The sequence below is a fragment of the Pleurodeles waltl genome, chromosome 3_1, assembly GCF_031143425.1.
Source record: "Pleurodeles waltl isolate 20211129_DDA chromosome 3_1, aPleWal1.hap1.20221129, whole genome shotgun sequence".
NCBI lineage: Eukaryota > Metazoa > Chordata > Amphibia > Caudata > Salamandridae > Pleurodeles > Pleurodeles waltl.
The window spans coordinates 2,003,319,536-2,003,337,140 of NC_090440.1; the positions used below are offsets into that span (position 1 = coordinate 2,003,319,536).

The window sequence follows — 17,605 nt, forward strand, 5'->3', positions numbered from 1 at the left end:
CTTGAAGGTGGCTATTCAGATACAAGTCAATAACCTGGAACTAAGGACCTGATTATGCGATGCCAAGATTCACTGTCAGGTGGACTGAATTTAATCTTTAATAAATAAAAGTTGACTTTAAGGGTTAGAGAAAGAGTTTGTACTGTTTCTTCATCCCTCTCTCTCCACACCAAATTCTCCCCTTTCTTTTTTCTATGACTTTTAACAAATGTTGACTGAAGACATTAAATTTAAAAAAATGAAATAATGGAGTGGGCGTGTGGGTTGAGGTGTGCTGTGCGCATGTGCCCTGGCCGGGGAAGTACGCTGCAATCTGACCCCACAAATGGGATGCACTACAATTACGCAAAGAAAGTACTTCAACGAAAGCAATGTTGTAACACTTATTGGACAGTCTCTTCCTAAGAACATGATATGGAAAAATATTAGGAACAACAAGAGGGAGAACTTTTTTTAAACATCAATGGATTGTAAAACTGTTTATTGAAAGATCGCAGAATGAGGAGAGAAGAGGAATTTTAAAAGCTCCATTCTCTAGAGAAGCGTAAGGGAGATCAAGAAAAAACAGGAGTGTGGCTACATTGAGGACATACATTGCAACTTAAAACTTCTCGGAGTTAGAGAGAACACGAAACTTTGAAAAGTAGTTCATTATTTTTTTTATTGAAAGGTGTGAGAGGATTCATCAAAAAATGAACAGATAAGATACCCGAATGACCAGCACATATCAAATCTTGTAGTTTGTATAGCACATGGCGTGATCGTTGACTGATTCTTTGTGTACTGGAGTGAAAATAAAAACCTGAGGTTTATTCCTGCCTTTTGCTACCCCGCTCTGTGAAGATGCTAAATTTAATGATGGAACGTTTCGGGTTGATAGGCAGCCCATCAAGGGCATTACTCTGGTTGTGTACTGATGGCACCTGATTGTCCTAGGAGCAGGTGGAGACAAGCAATACCCAACAAAACACAGTTAAAGAACCCATACTTCCTTCAATCACAACAGAGCTAAATATTTCCCCATTTACAATATATAGGTATCAGGTAAAGTGAAAAAAAAATTAAATGCAATTGAGTTAAACTCTACATATTATGTACACATCATGTACAACTCTGAATAAATTAATACCAATTTGCATATTCTGGGATCTTTATAGCTTATTTACACGAATTTCTATTTATTTTATAAATATGTCTGGTACACTGGTAGGACAGAAGCACCCATGTCAACACCTGACAGTGCACAAAGTCTCCATTTTCATGGCTTCCTTGCCTACGAGAGCTCTGGGCTTGATCCGCTCTTTTTTAGGGCTTTCAGTATTTTTTCTTTGCAATCGGGATAGGCATATAGGTTTTATGCATGGATTGTCCAGTCTTTCAAAGATATGATTGCTTCATAGTTGGGGAGTAATACCACCCTTTTGCTCATCTTCTGAACACTTGCCATAACAGCTAATGTACACCCTTACACCGGGACAACCAATCCCACAGAAATGGGAGCAACCCATAGGAGATGTCTAAGGATGGTATTCCTTCAAAGTCTCAATTTGATCTGTATTTTTTCCTTTTCTGTGGCATTCTGTTCTAAGGAATGTGTAATTTTTGTAGACTTTCCATTGGTGATGATTAGGGGTGGGTTGTTGCTGCAAGAATCATTGTTCAGTTCCCGTCTTTGATCGCTGCCCCTTTTAAATAAATATTTACTCTGTGCTGTACAATTTCCCAGTGCTTTCCAGCCCTTAGTGGCTGGGTGCTTGGCAGATGGGTCAAGTCACTTGGGTGTCTCTCTGCCAGGAGACACTTCTCTTTGGCTCTCGAGCCCGCTGACCAGCCGCTGGATGTTCTGCAGTTCGTTGATGGAATCTTTTATGGAGGTTTTGGGGGACAGGGAGCTGGAGGCAGACCTCTGGTGGCTGCTCTTGAGGGTTGGGGGTTCCGGGATGGGGCTGGATTCTCTGCTGCTGCCCGGCTTGGAGCTCTCAGCTCCTGGGTTGAGGCTGGCCGGAACGCCTGTGGTCAAGAGGTTGGTGCTTGGCGGGATGGAGACGGGTATCTGGTAAGGGCTGAAGCGGAGTCGAGGCCGAGCGGTGGTCAAGAAGGGGTTCCTGGACAGGGAGCTGGCCACGCTGGTGGCAGGCATGGCTGCCGACGCTGCTGCAGCTGCTGCCGCCATGTAGGTGTAGGGATACGGAAACAGGCCTCCGAACGTGGGCATTGGGATCCCCTGCAAAGGAAAGGAAAACACATTTAACCAATGATGCTGTTGCTGCAAGTATGCAGATTGTTTTTCAAACTGCATTGCTTAATACGTTAACTATTTTGTTTTACTTCTCTAGGCACACTCCAAGAATGTATGTACATGCGTGTATGGGCTGCAGTCTACCCGTGGTAATCAGGTGACCAGTCATGTCTCCAGTCAGTAAGCAGTGAGTAGCATCTTTCATATTAAGAAGCAGTGTTTAATGTGGTGCAGAAACTTCTCTCAAGGTGAAATGGTCCTTCACAATGAGTACCACAGATCTTATCACCAGGTGGTGTCCACTTGTAGGCAGGTTCAATAGTTAAGGCAATTCTATGTCATACACTTGTGTTTTAGGTCAGGAAGCAGCTCTATCGTTAAGTGAGGCTCTATGATTAGGAGGCATCGCAAAGTGTGGCCTCTATGGTTAGGGAGATTCTAGCTCATGAAGTGAGGCTCTATGGTCAGAAGACACTTCTGCCCTGAAGTGAGGGCTCTACGATTAAGGCGGTTGTATCCCATGAAATGATGAATTATGGTCAGGAGACACATCTAGCCTGTTGTGAGGACTCACGGGTTATTTGAGGTTGTATCTCATGTCTTGATGTCTATGGTCATAAGTAACGTCTGTCCTGAAGTGAGTGTTCTAAGGTTAAGGAGGTTCTAGCTCACGAAGGAAACTCTATGGTCAGGAGACACATCTGTCCTGAAGAGGGATTCTCGCACGACGGACGTTCTATGTCATCAATTGGTGTCTAAGGTGAGCAGGCACCACTCTCTTGTATTGTTGTATATGTTCAAGCCATACCTTCACCGTGACGTGATTTCTAAGGGAAACAGGGACCTCTCATCATAAAGAGAGATTTCTGCGGCTCCCCGGGACTGACTACCATCACGGAGGAGTCATTCTGCTGTCCACAGGAGCTCCTTCTCCTTTGGAATTACTTGCCCTGCCGACAGCCTGGTCCCTCCTGAAGCCACGTACATGAGGAATTAGGGGGTGAAAGCAGGGTTTGTGCTCTACAGATGACAGCACCATTTTTGGAAGACCAAGGGTGGGATGTAATGTCTCCACATTCAAAGCCACTGAAGGTAAAGCGACTTACAAAACTGAACATTTACATTGTTTCAGATTTATACGCAGACATTGAGGGGCCTTGTTTTAAAAAACAATCTGCGTAAGAAATTGATGATGCGTTATCATTTAAGACAACTCAGGTGCCAAAGAGGGAGTGTTTTAAAAACCCAAGCTGCAAACACTAGTGTAACCCCCTCTGTTACATGGATTGGCCTGGCCATAAAAGTATTACTTGATATAGCCACCAGAACAAATTCAATCATCTCATGCTGGCAAAATAATATTTCCCAAATAAATGATACTCATTTTCTCGTCACTGGAAAGTGATAGGCTGATTTGGTTCAGCCAGATCACTAAAACCCACTGAGCTAACTTCCCAGCTACAGTTGCTTTCAGGTCAACACTGAACCACTCAACAGCATGTCTTCACTCTTCATTACAAAATATGGGCCAGGAAGATGGTTATGTGCTGGAGTTATCAGCCTTCACATTTCCACAACTGAATGATGTTTTATGGATTTCTCTGGTTTTCATATTGTAAATAAGATGTGGCTACGTGGAGAATCCTTTCTACAATTTCACTGTTATGATTCTGGCAGGATTGCTCGGTGAGTTAAACGCACGCTGCTGAGACATGTAGTGCTCTGAACGTCACACCGTTTGAATCCCAGCAAGGGAAACTAGGCCTTCCAACGTTTGAAGATCGGCAAATTGGGCACAATTAAACTGGGTTTTAATGAAACGTATAATTTACAGAGCTTAGAAACGGCAGGTGTGTGGAATAAGGCGCTGTATAAGCAAACCACGGCGATAATGCAACAATGGCAAAGATCTGCAAACCGTGCACGCACAGTATAAATCGTTCGCCTATTTAAAATATAAATCTTTACCCTCTTTAATTTTATATGGAAGATTTTACCGTAGATGGTACGTGCCATGATTTTGACAAAAGAGGAACTACTTAAACTCTAGTCAATAAGATATACTTCACTAAAAACAACCAATGACACTAAATGGCAGTAATGGTAATACCCGTTACAATATATTTACATTTTTATTTTAATTAAAAAAAAAAAACTCAGTTGCTACATAAAGTTGAAAATGGCACAAGCAATTGTCAACGTAACACTCACAGCATATTTCGCCTTGGGATAGAGATCATTGTGCGCACAATGTGAACTAGTGGAATAAATAAAAACACTGGCGTGTGTGGGATCGGCTCAGGAAGCAGATGTCAGTGTTAAGCAGAAAAGTCGTTCCCTGGGAGGGGGGGGGGCTCGTCACCCAAGGCAGGAAGTGCCACAGGGTCCGGCTCCACCTCTGGTATTTTGTCTGGACGAGAGCAACTCCTCTAGTAGCGTGTGTGTGAGTGAACTCGGAAAAGGGAAGGGGTGTAAAAATAAAAAAAATGTGTAAAGTAGAAAAGTAGAGAAATGAGAAAAACACGGAAACTTGAAAAAATAACAGGAGTTAAAAAATGAAAGGAAGAAATAGAAAAAGGATCATAGAAGTGGCTGGAAAACAACTTTTGGAGAGTGACACGGAAATTTAAAAAGAGTTGGGTAAGGAAATAAATAGGAAACAGGGCTAAGGAGAAGGAAAAATGAGAAAAGAGGGTAAAGAAAAAAACAAGGGGTGATATAAGAAAAAGATGCCAGTGTTGAGATAAGACTGACAAATGAAAGAGTGTGAGATAGAAGGAATGAGTTCGGTAGATAGAACAGATCACGAATGATATGATGTGGCCATGATGCCCTCAGGCACTGGCGTTGACAGCAAGGACTTCAAGGAAGGCAGTCATGGCTCTCCACTGACACGCGGTGTGATCGTGACCCTCCACACCTAACATTTAATTCACACCAAGACGAGAATTGTAAAAATGGACACTGGAGATATGATGGGCCGCACAACAAAAATATGGATTCTTTCTGGTTGGATTTAAGCCTGACAAACCAAACAAGGGAACAGTCCTATTCGACAGGGGGCAGAGCAAACACCAGGGGAAGGATTAATTCTGCAATAGCTCTGGTGATTATTTCAGAAGGGGCTGTAGGCAGATATCAAAGGAGCCAATAACTATTAGAGATTCCCTGCAGCGTCAACTCTATAGGGCCCATTCCAGGCATTAAAGGCGTGAATTATAGACTGATTCAGGCAATAGCTGCCTCTCTTAGATCGAAGTTGATTCACTCTTGATACACGTCATTGAAGTAGCTGGTCTTAGAAGAGGGTTTACAACAGATGTGGCAAGGGAGACCTGGGGTGATTCATTCTATAATGCCTCTACAAAGGCTCCGGCCCTATGCAAGTGATTCTTTTTATAAGGATCAGGCCGTGCATACGTTTGGAGAATAGGTCTGTAGCAATAATATTTTTATATAGTGCTTCATAATTCACTGCTGCTGTTTTCAAGCGCTGTAAATTGTGCACTTTGCCAACTTTGGAAGGATGGTTCCCGATTTTGCCCTTTGCAAAATTTGCTGAGTTTCCCGGTTTATCTTCCCCCGCTTTAAGATGTTCTCTACATGGTAAGATATATTTTCACTGCATAGCAAGAACGTTTATACCCTAATCACAGCGAGACTACATAAGAAATGTGCGCAGAATCCTTCTTTGCAAGTTTATACATCTTTTGGGCAGTTTGTGTGCGTGGTGGCAAAAGGTCACAGATTTTCGGAGGCAGGTTTACATTTTGTAACTTTTCCGCACACAATAGTATTGCACAAGAGAACAGCTCTTTCCTAAAAAGTATGTTCCATTGGCAAATAGATTTGCATGAGAGAAAGTGTCGAAAAAAATATGATTTTGAAGCTAATGCAGCAAAGTGAAAAAACGTAATAACCTTGAACAAGGTCCAAAGGTGTCCACAGAGCTTTGCGAAGCTATAACACACCCCTGCATGTCAGTGCACATCCCCACTCGTGACCTGCCTGCGAGGCGAGGTCAGCGGCGAGCATTCAACAAACAGCCTGGCCCAGGCACTGCAGAGGAAATTATGTAAGAGTGCGCGTCATAAGTGTATATATGTGCTGTATGTCAAATATAAGAAATGTGTGTATTTATTTTTCTTTCTGTATAGGTGTGTGTGTATATATAGAGTATTATATATTTCTGTATATTTTCTTTGTGTATATAACATATTATACGTGTTTGTGTATTTGTTTTTCTGTGTGCGCATTTAAAATATATGTGTTTGTGTATTTGTTGTTCTGTGTGCACATATAAAATATATATATGCGTGTGTATTTATTTTTGTTTTACCGGGTCGGATTACCCGACAGCGGCCACTGGGATCTTCTGGCCGGTAATGACTAACCGAAGTCTGCCAACAACACCCGGCCTGGCTTGGTGCTTAGTACACAAGGTCCCCGAGCTGTGCTTGTTGGTTTGAACTCACCTCGGAACCGGGTCAAAGGCCCAGGGTTAGCGCCATTATGTCCCCACAGGGCCTAATGCCACAAGTGCAGAATGGGGTGGGGGTCTCTCTCGGCCTCCGCAGCTCTAAAGTGTCATTTTTGGAAACATAAAAAATGTGCGATAAAACTAATCACCGACTGAGGTTTGAGACCCTCGAAAACCATCACATGGGCCACTGAGATGTGGGATACCTGGATGCTCAAACTGAAATGTGACCATGTACTGGCCAGGCCCCCTTTCTTCACTGCACTGTTAAAAGTCAGTGCACAGAGGCCTGACTCAGGCACACAGACATGCTCACCTGACCAGCCCCACCATGAGCCATGGGCGACCCAGTACATTATACAGATATGTTTACTACTGCCCTCATCGGCAGGCGCTCTACTCCCAGGTGTAAGATGCACAATAGAAAACAGACACAAAATAATCTATCTGTGTATAGACTAAACCTCCCCCCCCCCCGCCCCAGGAGGGAGGGCATTCACGCAGCGCAGTATGTTATTCATACAGAATTCACTCTCGGCGAGGCACCAAGACAGTCAGTGAATATCCCAACACATTGTTGTGTGAACGCGTTTTCCCCGTGCAGACATCGCCAGCTCTGCAGTGTGGATATTACGGAGGTCTGAGGTGACTTCTAGCTGTCCGACAGCACAATATCCAATACTGAATATCCTGCTCCAAGAAATACGGACGAAGTGTATGCCAATAGGGACAAGTTTACTATACTTAACCCCACATCTCTCTACCTTGAAGACATATAACCCAGGTACGTTAGAATATCACGGACCAAGGTATCAACAAGGTAAGTATATATAGATAGGTATAAGTTTACAATATTTACCTCACACCTCTGCACCATGAAGAGATATATATATACATATATACATATCTCAAGGTATATATAGATGTGTGTGCAAATATATTTAAAAAAAATAATATATATATATATATATATATATATATATATATATGAGTTAAGATTATTAAGGGCCTGATTTACTCCATCATGAATGTGACAGATATCCTTCCTCTCGAACTTCTTGCAAGGGAATGATATTTCACGGAAGTGGTAATACGGCAAAATGGGATATCCGTTGCGTTAGTGAGGGAGCACCCCGCCACCAAGCTACAAATCAAGCCCTAAATCGATTCTTACCTAAATATACTACTTACCTTGCTGATATTTTGGTATTTATATTTGTGTTATGATTTGTTTTTAGGGAAGAATTCTTATGGTCGGTATTCTTACATATGACCCTGCTGGGAAAGCAAGCCCCATATGCATTCTGTAAAGCAATGTACATTTCTTCCAGGGTGGCTACAGCGGGTAAGTCAGTGCAACAGGACGAGAGCCGGCAGCTGACACCGGTAGGTAGCCTGCAGGGATCAGGTGTGGATGTGGGTAAGGTCCTCCCAAGGACATGACCTGATCCACTAGGATGGGAAAAAATAACATCTGTTGAAGACAATGGGTCTATTGTGGGAGATGTATATTTGATCAATAATATTTTTATTATTGTCGATAAGATTAGAAAGAGATCAGGCTCAAAAAGGAGCGGATACCTGTCAAGAAATGTAGGGAGGGAGGAAGAGACTTTAGAGACATCTAGGGAGGGAGGAAGAGACTTTAGAGACATCTAGGGAGGCGGAGACGAGAGGCAGGTTTTATAAAGTTTGTGAAAGGAAGAATGCAAGGTATTGGATTTAAGAAGCTAGAGGTGGAGAATTAGAGAACTTGAGACCGTGTTGACAGAAGGAGCACTAGTTAAGAAAGAAAAAAATCATGGATTTTGGACATAATTTCAAAGAGAGTTTGAAAGACTTGAGAAAGCTAAAGAGGAAACATGACAAAGAAGGAAAATAGAGATAGGCAGGGAGGTACAGAAAAGGCGGAGACTGAGATATCAGCGTGCTCGTTGGGCAGACATGAGGGTGAAATGGAGATTAGACTAAGACAAAATATGGCAATTAGGAGGCACACCTAAAAGGTGGGGAGAGAGGGATGTAAAAAAGAAAAGTGAGGCCTGCCAAATCGATTTACATGTCTCAGAGAAGCACAACTCCACTTACACATCTTAGTGGTAACTTTGACACTAATATAACCGCATTGGCAAAGCCAGTAGGTCTGGCGTTGGCTATCAGCCTTTTGTCTTTGTCAGGGCTTGTTACGTTTTGTGACGTTTTTCGTAAAATGTAATTGTAGGGTGAGCTACCAAACCCTTGCCAATATAAACAAGCATTTGCAATACAATGGGTCTCGCGTTTGCTCGCGTTAGAGCTATAAGCGTTGTAAAATCCTAACCTGACTTTTCTTGCCACATAAACAGAAAATGGAAAGTAATACAATTTCACATAAGGAAGACGATTTAAAGCTCCACGCCCTGAGCGTGAAGGTGACTAATCAGAACAAAAAGACTGGTCCGGTTTCACATTTGCATAGTAATAAAAAACTAGAATGATTGTGCTGTGTAAAACCTTGAACTCGCGAAGGAGCGCTAGGATAAACAATAGAATTAAACTGGTAGTCATGAAAAGCGCTCGATTACTGCCCAGCGAGATCATGCTGCCTACGAAATAGAGAGAAAAATGAGTCCTGAAACCATACGGAAAACATGGAGCCTCGTATGTTTTCAGTAGTTGGTCAGGTGCTCTCACTAAACACCGGAAAAAGCATGACGTATGCAAGCCTTTTACTTATGAAATCAAGCAAATTTAAAAAGGCAAGTGATCGGCGTGGTTAAAAGCCCACAGAGAGATTACAACAGGGACAGACGCTTGCACGCTCGACCCTACAAAACGGCTAAAAGCAAAAATATTTTTGATGTCAAAAAGCACACAATGATATTACAGTATCTAGAACAGAAGGGAACAACTTTGGATGTGCTCCTTGTGAACGTTGTGTCACTCATAGTGAAGTTAGCCAATGGCTGAAGTGGGCGGACTCTTAGCTTCATGCAATTTGCTGCAGTGGACATGATAAAACGTGAATGACACAACAAAGGACTTATGAATGAAGAGGGCTGGCCAAAAACCTTAGAAGTATAGTATATCAATAATTTTAGCAAAATGTAAAGGCCTTGGCTAATGCCAGACCTGAAAAGAGATGCAAAGAATTAAGCAAAGTACAGATAGTCAGAGCAGCTTTTGCAAACTACAAGGCCCATGGCACACAAACCAGGCAGTGCACTACTCCTTCGAATTAAAGTGAGTGATTAATGCAGCCCCGGTATCCAGTGACAGCCTTCACGTCCCCTCCTGGGCAGAATTAGCAGGGTTCATTGAGGAGCTCAGCTCCAGTTGATCTGAAATCTTACCCCACATCAATGGGACCACCTGGCCCATGTCTCAGCGGCGGTGGAAGCCCTCAAAGGTTATTTGAAGTCTGTGTATCAAATTCAATCAACCTGATGGGTCAGGAAGGCCTCTGTCTCCAAGAGCCCCCTCCCCCATCCAGCCGTAAAGGGTTAAATATGGTTCACATCATACAAGCAGGACAGAGGATCAGTTATCTGTAAAGCTGTTCCTATTAATGGGTTACAAGCAGTGGGACTGGAGAGAGGGCAGGAAAATGGGCCACTGTAGACACCCTTCGCAAAATGAATGAATGAAAGAGGAAAGGGTTCTCACCTGAGACGCCAGCATGTGCTGGGAGAGATGGAACGGGAAGGGGGAGGCAGCCCCGGCCGCTCCTTGAAGCGAGGATAGAGCTCCATTGTCCAGGCCACCCCCGCCAGCCACGGAGGCCAGCAGGTGCCCCATCCCCATGGCCGAGAAAGCTCCAGGCGCCATTGCAAACTGTCCCGGGTGGATAAACAAGGGCTGGCCGGCACCAAGTGGATTAAAAAAGTGCTGCCCATGAAACCCAGACAGGGCAAGGCTTTGCAGGTGGCTAGCACTCAGGTGGGGAGGGCTGTCTGTCTGTACCATCAGTGGTGAGAAGCTCTCCTTGCCCAAGGCCCCACACTCCAGGTCCTTCTTGGGCTCATCTTTCCTTCTGCTCTCTAGTTTGTCCTTCTCCAAGTGTCTGATGCTGAAAATGCTATCATTATCCTTGCGGTGGTGGTGTGGGTGGTGATGGTGGCGGTCCGGGGATAGGTCCTTCTTCTGCGGGCTGGGTCGGTCCTTTGCCTTTTCTTCGAGCCTAGGGCTGTTGGGTGAAGAAGCTTCGCCTTCTGGGCTGTGGCTGCCCACCGACCTATCCTCGGGTTTGTCGAGGTCCTCCTGATCACTGTCCACACAAGATTTCTCATCTGCAAAAAGGGGGAAGATGGGTCATAATTAGCAACAAACCTACTGCATGCAAAGTATGCCTCTTGATCACACGCAGAAGGACTCGCATATAAAAAGGGTCAGGCAGCCTACAAGCAACCCCGAAAGAAAAGACATTTTTGTATTCTAATGCTCACGCTCAGTACAAACATCGTCAGTCTGAAAACTCATTCTCCCTGACCCGAAAGGGCTTCTGGCACAGTAATTCCTAAGTGGCTTACAAGCTGCTGTGTGGCCCATGAACGGTGAACAATTTGCAAATCAATTGTTTCTAATATGACAGTAGTCTCTGGCTCAGAACTTCCATTAACAGTGCATAAGCTGTGGCAATATTTGGTGTCGGGAAGTGTTTTAGCTTAAACCAGCAAACACTGAGCATTAATTACCAGGGCCCAATAAACAGGGCAACCACACTGGAGACCAGAGGGATCAAGTCTGTTGACATGTAAAGCTCTAACTTGGGAAAATTCAAGCAGGCCCTCTTGTTTTATTCTCTCTAATACAAATTGATGCAAGAAGAAATAGAATCCGCCACCTGGCCTCACCCAGAAGCACGAGTATTTAAGTAATGTCCTGAAAACTCACAGATATGGCATTATAGGACCGAACTCCTGCAGTATGGTTGGAGACTTACCTCGGGACTTCTGGACTATGAGACCAAACTTCAGTATTTTGTAGATTCCACCAAAACCACCAGGTGGCCTAAAAAACCTACCTCTGTATTGTGGCCTTAAACCCAAAAGCCTATGAGCATTGTTCCTTCCAAATGTCATTAATGCCAGAGAAGGGTCACAACACATATTCCCACCTAGTGTGTGTTTTGCGTACACAGAACAGCCACTGGTTGAAACTCTAACATTGGAATGAAGTCCCACTCCTGAATTAGTTGTTTAAATCAGAAGAAAGCAGACTAGAGACAAGTTTGTTCAGTCACATCCTAAATTCCTTACTTTTGGATTTTATTTTTGGAACATTTCCAATGCAGATGCAAGCTGTTGAACTGCCTGCCCCTCTCCCCAAGGGACAAGTGTCTCATAAATCATATCAGTATGTACATTATGTAGAACAAGTTAATTAAAAGGCCAGAGCCCGTCTTCAATTCATGTCAAGAAAGTGACTTGGAAACAGGGAAGGTAAACAGGCGGCACAGACGGGTGACAGCACGTGAATGGAGAGCAGAGACGGCACAATGGAAACAAAGAACGGTCTGTTTACTCCGACTTTTTCATGTCCTATCTCGACATTTGGGCATAGAATTAGCGCGCGTGTGTGTGTGTGAGAGAGAGAGAGAGAGATCCCACTGTAGGCGAATCCACGAGCAAAGGAAGTACAAGTCGGTAGTGTGTGCGTGCGTGTGTACGTTTGAGTGATTGTGTGTATTTTCATGAGGCACACATGCCTGTGTAAACCCGTAGGTTTCTATGCAGGCGTGCGTTAGTGTCAGTGTAAAGAGGTGGTGTCACACTGTAAGATTTTACAGGTGCGAGTCTTTAATTTACAGATGTCACGTGAGTGTGCAAGTGATAGAGTGCCTGTGTGTGAAGCTCGGCTGCACACAAGCGTGCGCGTGCACGTACAGCAATGTATGTGTATTTGCTAATATGTGGTGTGTACTGTAAAAGCGCGTGCCTGTGATACAGCGAGAGGGCCCGTGTGCTTCTCTAGGTACAGGAGCGACTGACCGTGTGTGCTGCATCAGTGTGTGGGGGTGGGGGTGTTGGGCCCTTGCGGGTGTGGTGTGTGCGAAAAGGTACCGCTGTGGTATGGCCGGGTGCGATCATGTGGTTTGGGGGTGAATGGCAAAGGAAGAACTGGCCTTAAATGAAAGGGGTACGTTTATTTCCTGTTCTGTTGGCCACTTCAGTAAAATGGATGAACCCCCTGAACCCTCCATCACTGTCACTGAGGCACTACCGTATTTCACAGTAGAGAGGGGGGAGCCAACCTGGTTTCTATTGAGCTTGCCAGTTAAGAAGAAAGATATACATGTGCATTTATTTTCTACTTTATTGGGCTCTGGTAAATACTGTGACGAGTACAAGAGTTTAAAAAAGTAAACACAGTAGACTCAAGGAGGCCTGAAAAGATGCCTGTGGATAAGATGCTAGGAAGAAAGATTCACTGGATGTTATTGTACAGATTTCTAGACTATGCACATTTTAGTTAGAACGTGTTCGAAATCACTGAAATAATTATATTCCCACACTGGTCTGTGACTTGGTATAAAGGGGGCTTTACGGACGTGACCATAGTGAACATGTTTACTTTTGGCTAAATGTCTGCACAATTAGAGTGACTGCTCCTCATTATGCAAATCTTACAAAATAAGGGGCATATTTATACTCTGTTTGCGCCGAATGTGTGTCAAAAATGTTGACGCACATTCGGTGCAAACCTTGCCCCATATTTAAACTCTGACGCCCGACCCCGCGGATGTCAAAATTCCACTGTGTGCATCATTTTTTGAATGCGGGAAACTGCCTTGCGTTAATGATATGCAAGGTAGCCATTCCTGCCCAAAAAATGACTTTAAGGCCTGTGCGCCTTATTTATACCCCAGCGTTATTTTGACGCACAGGAGGGGGTGGGCCTTAAAAAACAGCGCACAGCCTGATTTTTTGCCTCAAACCTGACTTGCACTATTTTTTGACGCACAACCCCCATTTTCCCCTACGCCGGCGCTGCCTATTTGAGTCATTTTTTTTTACTCAGACCAGTGAGCAGCGCCAGCTAACGTCATTCCTTAAATAAGGTGCCCGCATGGTGCGTATGAATGGCGTTAGCCGGCGGTAAAATTCTTGACGCACAACTGCGTTGGCGCAGTTGTGCGTCAAAAAGTATAAATATGGCCCTAAGTATTTTTAAGTCCTCCTGGACTAAGGGGCACGGCTCGAGCCCGCACTACTGTGTTAACCAGACACTGAATGTACAGCTTGCTAGCAGCATGCTCCGGCATGCCACCCGGCCTGGAGTGTGAAGTGTGCCCGTGCCTGACACCACACAGGAGGGCAGTGGAGGGGAGCCGGGCCCAGCTCGGTCAGTATGATGGGGGGAGCTTCGGATTTTCCGACAATCATGCTGGCATATGATGGAAAAATGCATTGTACAGGAGCAGGGCACGAGAGGGGCTTGCGGGGCAGTGGAAAGGGGCAGATTGGCCGGGCACTAAGCGAGGGAACACAGATTATGTACACTTACCAAAGTTTTCGAAAACTCCGAAGCAGAGAATGGGAGAAAGTGTGTGCGCGCTTTTATTTGTGTGTAAAACTCCTGGTGGAATCCGACAGACACCGCCTTATACCCGGCTAAAAGCACCTATACCCAATCATTTACCAGAAAATCAATGTATTGGGAGAGTGTAAGATCCCAATCACCTCCCCTGGACGGGAGACGGGCAGAGGTCTCACCTCTAATGCTGCGGCCGAGTCTCAGGGGGCTGGGCTCCGCGCTCAGGGGGGAGTTCAGGATATCCCTGCCCAGGGCGGGCTCACAGGAGGAGGCATCCGATTCTGCCCCATCTCGGTCAGGTCTGCAGTGGTCTTCATACATCCGCAGGGAGGGCAGAGTCAGCTGCTTCCTGGAAGGGGGGTGCAAAGACCACTAGATCAGGGGTGAATGTTACCGACAGACTCAAACAACCATGCACCAGGAAACTGCACCCACCCTTAGCCCCCACAGTGGGGCAGCAACTCGACCACAGCAACCACCTACACACACATCTCACACCTCTAATACCGCAGACAACCCCCTACACAACCTGCCCTTACATGCAACCACCTTCCACACACCAGTGCGTACAAACAGCCCTCACTCCCACACAACTATTGCACCCACACTAAGCCACAAACCAGCATAAAGCCACCTCATGAACACATGCCTCACACCCCCACATACACAAGCCTCAGGCTACATGTCCCCCCACACAACCCGTCCTTACATGCAACCACCTTCCACACACCAGTGCCTACAAACAGCCCTCACTCCACACACAACTATTGCACCCACACTAAGCCACAAACAGCATAAAGCCACCTCATGAACACATGCCTCACACCCCCACATACACAAGCCTCAGGCTACATGTCCCACCACACAACCCGTCCTTACATCTTCCACACTGTGCTAACCACAGACGGGAATTACCCCCACAGACAACACTTGAACGGCACACAACTCCCACGCTTGTACCTGTGCATAGAAATACCCATCCACACACACACACGTGAAGTTGTGAAGTTCATTCACCACACTGACTGCAAACCCCTTCCTTTAATAAATCAAAAACGAATCTACCACACTCACCACATCAGCCTCCATTGCCCAAAATAAACAAATGTACCACAGAGAAAAAAATCTTTCCGCAAATACAACATTAAACTCACGACTGTGTTCACAAAAAGCAGTTTTTAAAGCTTCAAGCCAGACGGACAACCGCACAATAATGGAATTGAAAAAACTTATATACCACATATGAAATGAAAAATAAAGTGACAGCGTGGTCTTTGTGGTGGAAATTTAGATTTATTTTCTACCTGTACCCGTTTCCACCAAAACAAAATCAACTTTAAGAAAGGGGAGTGAAACAAGATTGAGGTTTCAACGAGGTTTCAAAAACAAAATAATCCTTGCCCCATAATCACTCACGTACCTCTTCTCTCTCCTCCCGTTGCCAGTGTCTCGGAACCCCTTCGCAAACGGATTATTATCGATCTTGAGTTGCGTGATCTGGAAAGAAGACCACGATTATCGTTATTGGTAGAAATTGGAATTAGTGCGAAAAAAAGAAATTAAGTTCTACTACTTTTCAAGATGGAATATTTGGAATTTCGTTTGGGCTCATTTTCAATAAATATTTCTTGGACAGAGACCCTCCCCGTGTCCCCCTATCACTGGTGCAGCAGGTGCAGTTGCACCGACCCCATTGCCGAGACACGCAGGGCCCATCATCCTTGTGCGCAGGACACAGCGCACCCCCGCTGTGCCTCTAGTCCTGCAGAGGCCTCCCTTGCTGCTCTCGGCATGGGGCCGGCATTAACATTAACATGGCGGGGGGGTGGGGGCGCACAGAGTCAGCTGAAAGCGTGTGGGTCCAGCCGAGGCCTCCGTGGTCTCGAACCCTTTAACGCACAGAGGATCTCCGGTTTAACACACCGCATGCTTTATTAAAAACGATGCTGCGGTTTGCAGTGAATTATTCATCCGCTCCTAATGAGGGGAAGTTATTTTTCAGGGCCCCCTGAGGGGAAGATGGCGACTGCGCAGCGCCGCGCTGCTTAGAAGCTATTCTTATCTGCTCAGAAGAACGGCGTGGTACTGGCGACACTGGGCCGATTAATAATTCAGACTTTTGAAATATGTCCCCTGGCCGGGGCGGCATTTAAAAATGCATGCCGCGTCTCGGCGCTATGTGAAGTCCGCGAAAACAACCCGGTTAAATGTGCGAGGCGGTCCGGGTGAGAGGGGTGTGGGGGTGGTCGTCTGGCTGCCTCTTCTCAGACCTCGGGTGAGGAGAACAGTGCCCCAGAAAGCCCCTACATACTAGATCTAGTGTGTTTGGCACCGTTTTTACATTTCTGCTTGTCCCTTACGATAACTTCTGGAGAACAGGCAATCAGCCATATTTATTATAGTAGACTTGGTTGTGTCAGTTTCAATAACACTGTATAACCAATATGTATAGTAATGTACATTTCTTATGCATCCTGCTAATGAGGACATTTTCTGTGTGTACAGTTGGTCTAAATTTAAGGTGTTATTGATACGTATGTATTTGTGGGCCAACAGGTATCAATAACACCACTGTAGTGATATTGGCACAGTGCAAAGGTCAAATTACAGTTTATTGGCACAGTACAGAGAAACTGACAGGCGAAAAACTTTTCACTGTCTCTGCATCAAGTACTTTACATGTGGAGACAACTCTCCTAACAGCCAGGAGCAAATGTAATCCCACGACGATGTAACCCTTTGCTTCCTGGTCTGTCTTTAGGCATTTTAATAAAATAAACGTGCATGAAAATATGCCGTGGCATGAACCGTGTATGCAGAGGGGGAGAGGGGCCTCTTGTGAGTCAGCCCCCCCCCCCTCCATTCATAAGTAGTGCAAGGTGGTACCGTCTGACCCGTCGGGTGCATCGACGCCAGCCTCACCCGTGGTGGGTCGCGCGCCGCGATTCTGGGACAGAAGGAAAGTAATATCTCTCGCCCCTTCCAACATCGGACCTCCCTCACAATATGGGCTTCAACTGATAGCGCCTCGATGCCATAAAATAACGTGCAGCGACTGCAGCCTTTCTTAGGGAAGGGGTGCGAGGGAGACGACGAGGGAAAGGGCGACAAGGGAGGGAGACTTGTAAGGGGACGAGAGTGTGGCGGGGGGTGGGGACCCGCAGTCTCCCGGAGGAGGAGATCAGACCCCCTTCTGGAAGCTAATTCCCCGAGTAAACAAGAGAGGATGGGCAAGCAGCTCTCTGCGAGGACAGACGTGTACACACGGAGAGACGAGGCCTGTGCAGAGAGGTGTCGGGATGGCAGTGGCACACAGGCCACGTTTGGTGGCCCCTCCACACCGAGGCCCACATTTAGGACAGCAATGGCAC

General features: G+C 45.5%; 1 protein-coding gene across 2 annotated transcripts in view; it reads right to left on the reverse strand.

Moving 5' to 3' along the window:
• Positions 1–642: 642 nt before the first annotated feature.
• The window catches only part of TBX2 (T-box transcription factor 2), a 30,703-nt gene continuing 13,740 nt past the window's right edge, over positions 643–17,605 (reverse strand). For both annotated transcript variants that reach the window (XM_069226453.1, XM_069226454.1), the window contains 4 exons: positions 15,655–15,731; positions 14,414–14,583; positions 10,365–10,987; positions 643–2,224 (listed from right to left, as the gene is read on the reverse strand). In XM_069226453.1, coding sequence (XP_069082554.1) covers positions 1,772–2,224; positions 10,365–10,987; positions 14,414–14,583; positions 15,655–15,731 — 1,323 coding nt within the window. In that variant the 3' untranslated portion in view covers positions 643–1,771. The remainder of the gene's footprint in view (positions 2,225–10,364; positions 10,988–14,413; positions 14,584–15,654; positions 15,732–17,605) is intronic.